This window comes from Hylaeus volcanicus, unplaced genomic scaffold, assembly GCF_026283585.1.
Source record: "Hylaeus volcanicus isolate JK05 unplaced genomic scaffold, UHH_iyHylVolc1.0_haploid 12221, whole genome shotgun sequence".
Classification (NCBI taxonomy): domain Eukaryota; kingdom Metazoa; phylum Arthropoda; class Insecta; order Hymenoptera; family Colletidae; genus Hylaeus; species Hylaeus volcanicus.
Genome location: NW_026533163.1, coordinates 180,764 through 194,492, shown reverse-complemented (window position 1 = coordinate 194,492; position 13,729 = coordinate 180,764). Strand labels below are relative to the sequence as shown.

Genomic DNA, 13,729 nt, shown 5'->3' with positions numbered 1-13,729 from the left:
ACCATTTTTAACAAATTATACGGCATGGTAACTCTGGAAAAATTAGGTATCCTGGGTATAAGAAGCTTTTCTCCAAATTCTTTACAAGTTTTATCATTTGAAAAGCCTTTAACATTAATTGTGGGTCATAATGGCGCGGGAAAAACGGTAAAGTCTGTTATTTTATTTTGAAAGCTTCATGTAAGACTAGTTTTCCATGTACTTTCTTGGTTTTGTGATAAAGACAATAGTCGAGTGTCTACGCATGGCGACAACGGGAGAGCTTCCTCCTAATGCAGGGAAAGGTCAAAATTTCATACATAATACAAATTCATTGACCACCCCTGATATCAAAGGACAAATTCGTTTAGTTTTTAAAACATCCAATAATAAAAAAGTATGGAATTTTTACATTTTATCTTTTTCTTATCAACAAAAAAATAAATCCTCAAAAATTCATATTTTTTTTTTCAGGTTTTAGCAAATCGAAGTTTTCAATTACTCACAACACGAGACAAAAAAGGGGTTTTAAAATGTTCTTTTAAGGTAGACACAAATTCATGTATAGTGGACATTTTGTTGGTTACTATTTCAAAAAAAACCTGTCGTTTGAAATTTTCTTTCATATCATGTATTTGAAAGGCTTTAGAGAGTGTTTTGCAAGTTAAAGACGAAGATGGACAAGTCAAATCTATTAACAAGAAATGCTCTCAAATGGATTTACAAGTTCCACAGCTTATGCATTTATCTCCAGCTATTTTGGGCAATGGTTTGTTTTTTGGTTCATTAATCATTGACAGTAGTATTTTTTTTTCAACTCTAGTTATATTTTGTCACCAAGAAGATAGTTATTGGCCTTTAGGAGACATGTCAACCTTAAAGAAACGTTTTGATGATATTTTTGGAGCAACAAGGTATAATGGCTTAATTGTTAGAGAAATAAGGTGCTTTCCTACCGCATATGTGATCTGCTGGTTATTTTCGTACTAGATACTCTAAAGCCTTAGGTGTTATCAATATATTACGGTATTATTAGTTAGTTCAAAACAAATACCGTATACTAATGTTGATAAATCATAGCAAAGATCATCAAAAATTGGTGAAAACAAAACAACAAGATTTGAATGTTATGGAAACACTACGAGAACAGGTAAATAAAATGGTTTTGAAAAGAAAGAATTCTTTTTTTTTTGGCAAAGGCTAATCTTTTAAAAAAAAAAATTTCAGTTGCAGCAGAAAAAGATGATCAATTTGAAATAACGCTCAAGTAATACTATAGTAATTATGACAGTTTTCTGATCCATTCTTTTTTTAATTATAAAATTCTTCATGTACGAGCGGTTAATACTAATTTAGTGAAACCTTTTTTTTTTTTTTCGTGCAGAGACATTACATTAGATTTGACGCATTCAAAGGTATAGAAAGTGTATTCACGAAACTACATTTTTGTTAAATGACGTTACTATTTTTATGTATGATACGCCGTTAACAAATTTTTTTTTTAATTAAGGAGCAAGTGGAATCTTTAAAAAAAAAACTTGAGACTAGTAGGAGTTGGTTTACAAAACTACAATTAGTCGAAAAAAATTTATCAAGGTTAGAAAAAGTTATGACGGATTAAAAGATAATAAATGATTCCCAGTGGATTAGAAAAATTACAATTATATAAAGAACACCTTGGAGAAGTGGGCTATAAGTATACATCAAACTCTTTATGTGAAAATCAAGGGTTACAGGAAACGCTCAAAGCAACACTTCTTGTATGTTTCGGAAAAAAAACGGACTTTGAATAATTTTCTTTTGTTTTCTAGTCCAAAAAAACGTCTTTGGAGTGTCTTCGAGATACGATCACTCGAAAAGAGTCCCAGCTTGATCAACTTGTGCACCAAAAAGAAATCGCTCACTCCAATGTAGGCAACACCAACTTTTTTTTGAAACTTTTTTTCTCTATATATTTATGGCATAAAAGTTTTTAAAAAAAGTCTTTACATGTTTTTTTTATTTTTGATAGATAGAAGAGTGTATTAAAATAAAGGAGCGTTTACAAGGTCTTGAAGAAAAAAAAAAACAATTGCTTTTTGATTTACATCAAAAGTATAACACTATTCCTCAAGACACTGTTGAAAATAGCCTTTGTGCTTTAAAGTGAGTTGATGCGAACATTGTAATGTACTGTATTAATTATTGATTTCTAGGTCGTTGGAACAAACATTAAAAAAAGAAAACGAGAAGAAAAATGAAAATGAAAAACTTCAATTACGTTTGACTGCTTTACATGAAGCTAGAAAAAAACTTATTAACATTTCAGGTATTTTTGGAATAGTAAAGAGTTCTTTCAGATAAAAAACAACTTTTGTTATTTGAAATAAAAAGATGCTAAAGGACGTTGCTCTATACGGAAACAAAATGTTACGAATCAGTTGCAAGAGTTACAAGCTGTTGTTACTCAGGTCTTATATAAAACATTTGACGACTTGTTCTTATAGTGGGATCTCTTTTTTTTTGCTTAGGAACCTGACCTCACTCATCAACTTTGTTTGGTTTCCGATCAATTGCTTCAATTGAAAACTAAAGAGAAAAATACTACTTTACTTGGTGTGTATTTAGGCTAATGCTAAATAAAGAAATTAACTTGTTTTTTTATAAATGACTATTCTATTTTCAATCGGATAATTTTGCTCAGAAATTCAAGAACGTTTAATTCTGTGTAGAAGGGAACAAGAACGCTTACAAAAAATTTCAAAAGATTATCTATTAAAAAAAATTGAGAAGCCACAACAAGAAAAATGTGTAAACAACGCATTGTGTCAGCTCCATCGGACACTAAAGACGACGTGTGATTATTTGTATAAGCGTATTTTTAATGTTCCTTATTCCTCTGTGAAAAAAGCACTCTACGAGATTCAACAAAGACTTAATGTGGTCGTAAAGTAAGACAAAGGGGTGATATATTTCGATAGAAAACAAAAGAAATAAAAGGGCATCTTAGAACCTTAGAAGATGGAAGAATGAAAGAATTGCAACTGGCTCAATTGAATGGAGAAATGTTTCAATTAAATTATACAGTAGTTTTAAAATGAAATATGAATATAAAAAATGAATGAGTTCTCGTTTTAGATTGATAGCTTAACGGATAAAAGTGAGAATGAGGAAAAAATTGTACAAGAAAAAGTTGGTGACTATCGTATGTTTGAGGAAAAGAAATTATCACAAGAAAGATCCACTGAACAATGTTTAAAACAACTGATTATGACACAAAGTGTTCCAAAATTTTATGAAAAGAACATTCAAAGTATCGTACAGCTACAATGTCTATTCAATCTTAATTTCAGTGTCATTTCAGAATGCAAAGAATCGGAGCATTGTAGTTTTTGTGAGGAGCCTATTAAGGATGAGAATCATTTGAGTCGAATTCAGAAAAAATATGAATCACGTATGACCATATTAACTGATAAAATAAAAACACAACGTCAGAATTATTATGAAGGAAAACTTCAATTAGAAGAATATCACAGGTCTTAACAAAATAAGAAAGATGTTTTAAAATTAGATTTTTTTTTTTTAAAGACAGGAAATGTTAATATGCCAATGGCGCCAAACACTAGCTTTGCTCGATGTTTGTTCGAGTAAAAAAAGCTGCGTTGAAAAAGTAAAAAGCATGTCTTTAATGAACCACATTGTTGTTTCCTTCATGACGATTTATAGGAACTTATTAGCGTTAAAGAAGAAATTGAAAAAATGAATGTTTGCTTAAAAGACAAGCAAAAAGAACAGGAAATGCTTTTGGAAGCCAAAACTCTCTTCAAACTGTTGCAACATCACCATGATGACACTGGAGATAATTGGTAAATAAAATGTTTACATTGTTTAGGAGCAAGGGATAGATTTATTTTTTAGCTCGTTCCCTGACGAGATGCAACAAGCTACCGTTTCATTAACCGATGATGATTTAAATATAGCACGGGTTTATGAGGAATTAGAAAAAATAAATAAAAATATTAACGATTTTGAAGCTCAATTACTAAATGAACAAAGAGTTATGGAAGAGTTAAGGTTAGTTTTGTTTAATGTTGCTCTTAACTTTGAAAAAGAGTTAAGAAACTTTGAGTACTGTATCATTTGACTAGTAATTAATCCGAGTAACTCCTATAATAAAGAATAACGCAGTAAAGCAAGAAAACGATTGATATGACGGTTTGTTCAGGCATGAGATATTTCTCTGTGAAGAACAAACAAAAACAGTTAAAGAAAAATTGGAAAATATCGAGAAAGCGAAAAACCAAATTCAACTTGTTAATGATATGTTAACCGAAACAACGAGAGAATTCGAATATTTGATCACGCAAACGCAAACGTACTATCATTTTTTTTTCTCATATATGGTTAACCGGCTTAGGTTAAATGTAGATGCATGTGTTTATTAGACTTGAGAGAATGTGTAAAGAATACGAGGAAGAAGTGGCTTATTTGGAAGAGGAGGCAAAGTAAATTATTAATAAGGTTGCCATATTATTGTTTTTTTTTTATAGACAAGAAATGGATAAACAAAGGGAACAAAAGTTTATGTTATCAATATCTATACAAGATTTAATAAAATTAAAACAAGAATTCAGTCGTGTAGAAAATCAGTTAAACTCTTTTGCTCATGCCGAGAATGAACGAGACTCCTTAATATGTGCTTATGAAAATACAGTAAAGCTTAACATTTTAAAGAGTTCAAGTGTGGAAGACGTTTTTGTAGAAACGTTTGCTGCTTGACTTACGCCGTGAACAAAAAAATCATGAAAGTGTTATTGAAGAAACGAATAAATCGTTGGAGTCTGTACAAGAAGCGTTAGCTTATTTAAATCAACAAACTCATGTGAATGAGTTGCAAAAAGAGAAAGATAACATTGAAGTTATTCTTTCAGGTTGGATTTATTATGATTCTTTTACAACGCATGACACTTGTTTTTAGGTGAGGATATGAAAAGTGAAAATGTTCAACTTTTGGTTGATGCTAAAATAGAAAAAATTCAAAAACTATCAACAGAACGGTAAGAAAGCTGTCTGTAATTTTAAATTCTATTTGTGTCTGTTTAGAGGACGAATTCTCGGTGAGCAACAGGCGACAAAGGATTTCAAAAGACAATATATGCAGGAACTGAAATCTAATAAATATAATGATATTGAAAGTCAATGCCGCAATATGTTGGTAGAATTTGAGACTGAATCAATGATTGTTCGAGTAAAATAACACTCAGGTTGATGGGTGTCTTTGACAAAAAAAAATTTGTATTGCAGGATTTACAAAAATATCATACTGCCTTGGATAGAGCATTAATGAAATATCATACAATGAAAGTAAAGTCATGTCAAGTCAAATTTATCACATTTCTTTCAAGAATACTGTATTACAGATGCATAGTATTAATAAGACGATGCGAGAGCTATGGCAATCAATGTATAAAGGAAAAGACATTGATTACATTTTGATCCGTTCTGATACTGAAGAAGATTTACAATTAGTAACTACAGGTCAACGATCATATAATTATAGGTAAATTGTTAAATCAAGAATTACAATGCCTACTTTTTTTTTTGTATTATAAGAGTTATGATGGTAAGGGATGGAGGCTGTGAACTGGAAATGCGTGGTCGCTGCTCTGCGGGACAAAAAGTTTTAGCTAGCATAGTCATTCGTTTAGCTTTAGCAGAGTCTTTTGGTCTTCATTGTGGTATCTTAGCTCTGGACGAGCCAACTACAAATCTAGACGAAAAAAATATGCAAGTTAGTCTCGTTCTCAAATTTTTCTTTTCGTAGTAAAAAAAATCAATGACTAGGGGCTGGCTCGTTCTTTAGCAGATTTGATTCATTCGAGAAAACATTGCGCAAATTTTCAGGTACAATGTTCATGTACTCAACTTGATCTTCCAATTCTATCTTGATTTGTGCATGTAGCTTATTCTTATAACACATGATGAAGAATTTGTAAGAATGCTAGCAAGACATCAACCTTGCGACAGTTTTTATCAAATTAGTAAAAATAACGATGGGGCTTCTATTATTCAAAGAGCTGATATTCATACATTCCATTATTAGTAAACTAGTCTTTAAAAATACTTTATCACGGCGCATATTATTATCATTCTTTTTAAATATATCACTTGTTCAGTTAGTAACTGTCAGTGCGTTCGTCGAACCGAATCCTGCTTGACCACGAGATGTGTTATTTAATTCCTTGACAACCTAATAGTATAAAGAAAATTTTCTATGCTCACGTTTCAATATGTCTATATGAAAAATGCTTACTTTAAAATGAAAAGGTTTTCCATTAAAACATACAGCTTGAACCAATCTAGTTCCTGCATTGATCACAAAATCTTCATTTTTTATATTGTCTAACGCAACCATTAATTCTCCGCGGTATCCGGCATCGATTAATCCAACTACACAATGCTTTTAAATGGCAAGATTTCAGCCCAAAATCGTGTGATGTTACTTGAATTGGCTAGCCGTAACGGCGTTTTTACTATAGATGACCTTGGCATTAAAAGAAAACTTGAATTTACGCCATTTTTATCAAAAACGGCTGCTTTAATTCCCAAGGGTACCAATTTCGTTTCGCCTTTTTTAACTACAACGCATTCCGGAAAAAAAAGATCAATTCCAGAATCGCCTTCATGAAATGTCTCATGGTTAGAGTATAGTCTCTCTGTTGCTTCATTACAGCAAACAATGTTTAGCGTCATATATTCCTTCATATTTTCTTAGAGAAAAGATACGCGGTAAGCAGTTTAAAAAATATAGTGGAATCTTGTTTACTTGAGGAAAATTGCATGTTTTGTCACAGTACAAACAACAATTCACTGTGTTTTTCATTAAGAAAAAATTTAACAGAAAACAATGACTAAGATGTTTTATGAAAATCATTGTTTCTAGTACAGTACGCTTAGTCTTGTAAAAGGTAAGGGTCGGTTAACGTTTTCGATCAGAACAACTTTTCATGTTGTAAAAACAAGAATTTTTTCTTTAAATTGAAGATGATCCATCAAGACAAAAACAGTCGGTTATTTATATTTTGTTGACTTTAACAGTTGCATGGAGAATTGCAAAAACTTAAAGGTACTTGGTGATTATGCGACAGCGTTTCATAAACAATGTTCGACCGTACGACGGTAGTTCTTATTCTTAAAAATCATTGTATTTTTTTAATTTTACGACAACGTAACAGGGAACAAAAGTACACTTTGATATGAGTATCAATCAAAACAAGGATACCGCTAAACGCACAAGCATAATAATTTTTACTTGTGAGAGTTATTGTTTCAAATGTTGTTAAAAAGAAGGTTTTGTAATTTGTATTATTTAACATAATTGATTCGAAACTTTTTTTTCAAAAAAAAAGAAAGGCTGCGTTAAACTAAATTTTCAGTCGATAATATCCCTTCATTTAATAATTTTTGACGTAAGGAGTCTACATTGGATTTTTTCGTCGAAACGTCTAAGAAAGTCGTGCTACATTGAAAAGCGGAATGCGAACCAAAATCTGGAGTCTCTATTGTTGGAGCAGTAACTTTTTGAAAATCACAATTTTTTAAGTGAAAAGGAGTACAGTTTTCCAAATTTTTCCCTGGAAAAGAAGCGTAGGCATTGTTTTGTTGTTCTACTGAAACATCTAAAGGATGTGTCGTAATTCGCTGCGGCACTCCTTTCACACTAGAAGCTACACCCCAGTTTTTTTCTTTCATACAATGCTGGGTATTCTGCAGTGTTTTGTTTTCACTAAGGAAAAAGCTTTCACAGGATTTTTCTTCATCAAGGGTGTTGAATACGTTTTCCATACCTTCTTTAAAAGGTATGTTATTTGATCGGTTGTTTTGTTTACCGGTCGCTGCAGTGCAATTCTACGACAAAGTTGAGAAAAAGAGAAACATATGAAAATGAATGTATTCGTTTAGTAAAAAAAAAGAGACTTCAATAGAAACGATCAATTACCATAACATTTGAATCTTCTGGTTCAATAGTAGAATTAATATCTTCAAACTTAAAACAGTTCGCTTCGTTTTTGTGTAAAGGTGTATGACTAGTCTTCGGGCTCGAACATAACGACTTTAAAGAATCGTCATATTTAATGCGACGATTGCGACGAAAAACATTAGTACACGGTTCAACGCGATGTAATCCGCGAACACAAATATCATCAACCCGCGCATGTTTCATTAGAGATTGTTGACGCCTCATGACAAAAGACTGTGTTGGTTTTTGAAACTGAGGTACACGATTCTCATTTGGTTTTGAAAGAATACTACTTTGTGAACTTTCAATAAACGTTTTTCTTTCAATGCGTTTCTGCGTTTGACTCGTAACATTATTTTTAAGAGCTCCACCAGTGTATGACCGGGTAGATGATTGAGAAGAATTTGACAAAGATCTCGAGTAACTACTTGAAGAGGGCGACGTTGGTGATAAATTTATATTTTTGACAGGTTCCCTATGATTTTTCTTATCTGCCGAAGCTGTACAACGAGTTTCTGAGTATAAAGAAGCTGACAAACTGAATGGAGGGCCGACTTGAACTCCTTTGTTAAGAATTAAAGAATTTAAAGGCGAAAATTGAAGAGAAAGTACACTATAGCGTTTAATACGACTCTTCCTTCTTTTTGCAGCCAGTTGATAATTTTCCCATTCTTTTTCACACTGTCTTAATCGTTTTCCTTCTTCAGCATCCACTATCAAATTAGACGATTGCAATTGCATAAGTTTTTGATGTAATCCTCTACTTGCGTGGAGAGTCGATTTAAGGTCTTGTTCCAAAATTTTTTTAGACTTCTGCAAAGAATTCCAAGGTATGAATATCTCGCATATCAAAAGCAACCCCATACCGATAATCCCACGATTTTCAACTTCATCTCTTCGTTGTCGCGCCAAAGCTTTTCCACCGACATTTGATCATCTTGTATTTCTTGTGTTTTTTTCTTGAGAAGTTCTGTTTTCAATTCTGCATCCCTTCGTGCATTTTTAGCTTCCTCTAGTTCGCGTTGTAAAGCATACATTTGATCTTCTAATTCTTCCTTTTCCGTGCTTAATTGTGACTTGTTGATTTTGACAAAACTTTCTTTTTCAGCTAATAGTGCTTTTTCTCGGGCTAGCGCTTGTAGTTTTTCCGTTTCCGCATTTCGAATTTTTTCCTTAGCTACTTGCAAAGCCGACTCCATCTCTTCAGTCGTTTCCAATAACTCCTAATCAAAAATGATAAACATAACAGCATTATTTACAAACAAAAATCTCTACCTTCTCAAATTGCACTCTTGTTGAAACTGAAGCTTCCACTTCTTTCTTCAAGCGTTGTATCTCTTCTTGTGTCTTCTCATACTATCATTTTATTATGTAACAAGGATAATACGATTAGATAAGAATTGATGCCAACCTTTTGTTGATGTAATTGCACAAGATCCAACAATTCTTCTTTTCTACGTCAAATTGTACACGTTAAAAAATTATAACACAAAAACGTCCAAATACTCTTCAAAGCTCATTCCTTTTGATAACTTTTTTAGTAAAGTTTGTTTTTCTTCTTCAATCGTCTCTTTTTCTTGTTCATAACTTAAAAGAAACGAGGACTTAAAGAAAACTCATATAATTCATTCACCTACATAGAGTTTCGTTGTGATAATTTTTTATTTTCGTCCTTTAGTTTACTAATTAAGCTTTCTGTTTGTTGAACTTGGCTGTGTAACCTTTAACCCCCCCCCCAAAAAAAAGACATTGCAACATCTCTTTCTTTCCTGTGTTAAACTATTTTTACTTTTCACACTCTTCTTTACACGTCAGTACTTCTGCATTAAGTTTGTCGATTATAGAACTTTTATCTGTATCTAAACGCTCTAAAGCTGTTAATTCACGAAGTAAGCGTTGTCGTTCTTCTTGCAACCTACCACAGAAAAAATACAGTCTGTATAATTTTAGAAAATCCTACGAAACTTACTTGTCTAAACCCGCATGAGCAGCCTTCATATGATTCTCTTGAACACACAACAAATTTTGCAATTCGTCTCGTGACTCACGAATTTTAGCGACATCCATAGATAAAGTTTCTCGTGTCTCAACACAATCGTTTTTTGTGATCTCAACTTGAACTTTATAAGATTCCATTTCTGCCTGAACCAATTTAATTTGTTTTTCTAGTTCAGTAACACGTTCCTTCAAAACTTGACAGTCATTTTCCAAAACCTCCTTTTCATTTTTTAAAATTTGGGTTTGACTCTCTAGTAAATGTCGCTCTTCTTTTATTCTATAAAAGCATAAATAACCCAAACAACGAAAACACTTTGTTGTCACCAGATAAGGAATTCATTAAGACCTTACTTAAGTATGTCAAAACATAACTCATCATTTTTCTTTTCGAGTAAAAGAATCAAGTTCTGTCCTACAACCACTTAAAGCTAGCGAAAACTATTTCGCTTAAGTATTAGCGTACCTTGAGTTTTGGACTCAAGCGAAAAAGCTTTTTCAGTACTCTCTTTCACTGTGATTGGCACAAATTGTTCTTCTGATATATTATTATCTTTTACATCATTTTTTCTATTGTCCTTTCCCATTTTGCATGCGTCAACTAGGAGAACGGGAATATCAATTCCATTGACATTTCTCATTTGAATATATTTGGATAAAATAGATCTTTGTTCATTTTCGTGGCCTTGGGAAGATTTTTTCAAACACTCAAGCAAAAGCTTGTTGTTTAAGGCTAGCTCTTTTTGAAGATCGTGTTCTACACATTTAGCATGGCGACAAGGTCTGTTTTGAGTGTTGCATTTCTCCACTGCGTCACTATATTTATCTTCACAACGTTTTTTGTCTTTTGTAGAGTGAGAAACATCTCGGGGACTCCACACAAGGTTTAAGCACTCTCCTGTCTTCTTGCTTTTCCCGTGACACTTTACTCGCTCACATGTTGAATCTACGAGATCGTATTTTGAGTATATGAAATTCCTTTTAAGATTTTTTTTAATTAAACGGACGTACCTATGCACAAGGTATTTTTTTTCCTTCTGTCATTTTTGTTCACTTTTTGAGCTGAAAAACATAAAATATCTTTCTTTTTACTTTTTTGGCTTTTCATTTGGTTTTTTTTTGTTTTTTTGTCATTCAAATCTTTTATGCTAGACGTATCTCTGTTTAACCCATAATTCAGTGACAAAGACTTTGAATCACAACTTTCCCCATCCATGGCAGAAGTCTCTTCATCACTTTCACAAAAACCTTCATCCCGTTCACAACATTCTTCATCCAACTGATATGTTCTTTCATCCGACTCGCTTGTCTCGTCATCCGACTCGAAAGTCTCTTCATTTAACTCTACTCCGTCTTCTTCTTTTTTTCTCTCTGCATCATCACTCTCCTCATCTTCACTTTCTTCACATACACTTTCTGCATCTTCACCTTCTTCACCTACAGTTTCTTCATCTTCACTTTCATTATCAAACGTTTCTCCTTCTTGGCTATCTTCTTCTTCACCTTTTTCTTCATGTGACTCTTCACTTTCCTTCTCAACTTCCTCTGCACCTTCCTGTTCCAAACATTTTACCTCAATTTCTCGTTTCTGTGGTTTTTTATTTTTCTTTTGAACATTAACTGCAGCTTTTGTTTCTTCAAATTCTCTCTCTTCCGGACCTTCTTCAAAACACGGCTGATTGCTCTGTGTCTCTTTAGTGTCGTAACATTGTTGTTGACTAAGTTCAAACCTTGGACTTTTTTTTCGTCCTTTGTTTTTATCGTTTTCTTTTGTGGATGTTGGAATTTTTCTATTGAATCTGACGTGAGTCACACAATAGACATTCTTTTTTATATTTTTGGCACTATCAGTCTAATTTTCTTACCTCTTGGTATCTTCGTATTCATCTTCAAGAAATTTTTGCGCATCCTTCATATACGCACTATCAAATACACCACTATAGTTTTTACTTATAGGTTCAAAAAAATTTAAATTTTCGTTTCGCGGTGTAAGAATAGTTTTCCGCGACGGTGGAGATGCCGGAGCTTTTTTTGGTAAACATGGTGCGGTAACTAAACACCGTGGAGACATCTTTTTATCTTTTGAAGAATCTCTTGTGGAGAGGCTATTGTTTTCTGTGTTTAACAATTCAACGTGATTAGAAACTGAAGCCTGACTTTCAACACAATCATCTTGACTGTTACAACAATTATCTGTCATCATATTTGTACTTTTCAGTGCCCCTGAATCTCGTTCCGTCACAATAGAACTCATCATTGCCTTTAACTCTTGTAATTCATTCAACAAAGGATTTGAAATACTTAAGGAATCGGAAAAACCATTGTTTTCGGTTTTGTTATAACGACGCAAGTTTTCAACACTATTTTTCTCAAAAACTTTTTGTGCCTTTGAATGCGAAGCTTCACTTTGGCTTAATGTCATTTTTACAGTTGTACAAGTTTTTAAGTTTGTCGAGTGACCCCAATTTTGAAATGAAAAAGGACCGACTTTACGAGATGTTAAATCTAAATTCGGCACTTTATCAACGATTGACTTTATTTGAGTTCGGGACCCTTGATTCCCTTGTGCTATGCTTTTAAGATGCGTCATTGAATGATTTGTATCTTGCTGTTTCTGACGTAGGCTCCAATCTGCTGAGCTCATATGATGAAATGGTAGAGAACTATTACTCATTGTGCACCTAGTCGAATATGGTGCATGTAACACATTGTTTTCTTCCACTAATCCATTGTTAGGTGCCGTATCCCAGGAATGATTAGAAAAAGGTTGGTGTGGTAATTCAAATGTTTCAACATTATTTCCTGATAATGTCTGTGATTGAAGCGCGCTCAGTCGGGCGCTTATCGAACTATAAGCTATACTTCTCTGGTTCATTGGTCCTTGAGTATTAGGCAGTAAGACATCACTATTCCTCATATTTCGGTCATCCTTTACATTCGTAAAGGTCTCGCATTCATTAACACCAGTTTCTTCTTCCTCCTTTCCAAAACGTGGCGACCGTAGCCCATTAAAAGTATGACGTAAAGGAGCTGATTTATATTTCAAAGCAATAAGGGATTGATCGGATTCATCAAACATATTCAATTTTGTTTGTAATGGATTAAGTGAAAAGGTATTAGCGTTACTAGTTTGGAATTTTTCTATTTTACAATGTTTTGAAGGTGATTCTTGTAACACAGAACGGCTGGGTATAGTTATGTTGTCAAATTGACTATGATTTGTACCCCAGGACTTCAAATTTTTTCTTTCACTGAAGTTTTTCCATGGTTGATAATGAGGCTCCTTTAATAATTCTTTTTCGAAAAGGTACATGCGTTTTACAAACACTAATTCTACCAAAATTTTGTTTTACAAATAACTAAGATTACGGTACATCAGGCATTGGCTAACAAAAAAAAAATTATCAGTTAGCGTTACCTTTTACGGTAAGTACAAAACAAATTGTATGCATTTCATATATGAAAATTCTTGTAAATGACTAAAAAAAACAATTAAAAAAATTATTAATATTTTACTAACAAACACAATTATTAATATGATACTTAAATTAAAAAAAATTATGTACTACACCTGATATGTTAAGTGTCCAAATTTCATGAGACACTGATAAACTAACAAAAAAAATACTCTTTACCACTACAATTATAATATGTCATTCAAGTGCAATTTTTAAAGTCAAAAAATATAAACAAACACTGAATCTTTCTATAAAAACTAATACGTCTCTTTTAAGATACAGTCCTAGATGTCTGTGA

The 13,729-nt window shown here is 32.7% G+C and overlaps 3 protein-coding genes across 8 annotated transcripts; 1 reads left to right on the top strand and 2 right to left on the bottom strand.

The window, feature by feature from the left end:
* Nucleotides 1–10: 10 nt before the first annotated feature.
* Nucleotides 11–6,061, top strand: LOC128883561 (probable DNA repair protein RAD50). 6 transcript variants are annotated; one of them, XM_054136082.1, is made up of 34 exons: nt 11–147; nt 224–376; nt 454–525; nt 622–748; nt 803–893; nt 970–1,005; nt 1,060–1,129; nt 1,179–1,246; nt 1,364–1,394; nt 1,490–1,575; nt 1,622–1,739; nt 1,791–1,889; nt 1,991–2,124; nt 2,175–2,287; nt 2,353–2,429; nt 2,490–2,574; nt 2,663–2,909; nt 2,969–3,044; nt 3,097–3,271; nt 3,323–3,494; nt 3,547–3,628; nt 3,685–3,824; nt 3,877–4,032; nt 4,184–4,333; nt 4,404–4,463; nt 4,509–4,671; nt 4,721–4,889; nt 4,937–5,015; nt 5,062–5,206; nt 5,263–5,322; nt 5,379–5,518; nt 5,572–5,749; nt 5,803–5,862; nt 5,921–6,061. In XM_054136082.1, exons 1-34 carry the CDS (start codon nt 25–27, stop codon nt 6,059–6,061), a joined length of 3,876 nt encoding a protein of 1,291 aa, XP_053992057.1. In that variant the 5' UTR covers nt 11–24. The 6 variants fall into 6 exon arrangements, 5 of the variants coding, with proteins under 5 accessions (XP_053992057.1, XP_053992056.1, XP_053992055.1 ...); XM_054136081.1 differs by having other exon boundaries at nt 622–893; nt 4,988–5,015; XM_054136080.1 differs by having other exon boundaries at nt 622–893.
* On the bottom strand, nt 5,871–6,741 carry LOC128883562 (deoxyuridine 5'-triphosphate nucleotidohydrolase-like). Its single transcript, XM_054136086.1, has 3 exons — nt 6,462–6,741; nt 6,272–6,408; nt 5,871–6,208 (listed from the first exon to the last, which is right to left on the bottom strand). Exons 1-3 carry the CDS (start codon nt 6,721–6,723, stop codon nt 6,131–6,133), a joined length of 477 nt encoding a protein of 158 aa, XP_053992061.1. The 5' UTR covers nt 6,724–6,741; the 3' UTR covers nt 5,871–6,130.
* Nucleotides 6,742–7,237: 496 nt separating this feature from the next.
* On the bottom strand, nt 7,238–13,679 carry LOC128883354 (kinesin-related protein 4-like). The gene is made up of 13 exons (XM_054135614.1): nt 11,839–13,679; nt 10,985–11,772; nt 10,440–10,919; nt 10,328–10,388; nt 9,948–10,253; nt 9,768–9,893; nt 9,616–9,699; nt 9,485–9,565; nt 9,390–9,432; nt 9,254–9,334; nt 8,845–9,201; nt 7,958–8,791; nt 7,238–7,866 (listed from the first exon to the last, which is right to left on the bottom strand). Exons 1-13 carry the CDS (start codon nt 13,284–13,286, stop codon nt 7,378–7,380), a joined length of 5,178 nt encoding a protein of 1,725 aa, XP_053991589.1. The 5' UTR covers nt 13,287–13,679; the 3' UTR covers nt 7,238–7,377.
* Nucleotides 13,680–13,729: the final 50 nt, after the last annotated feature.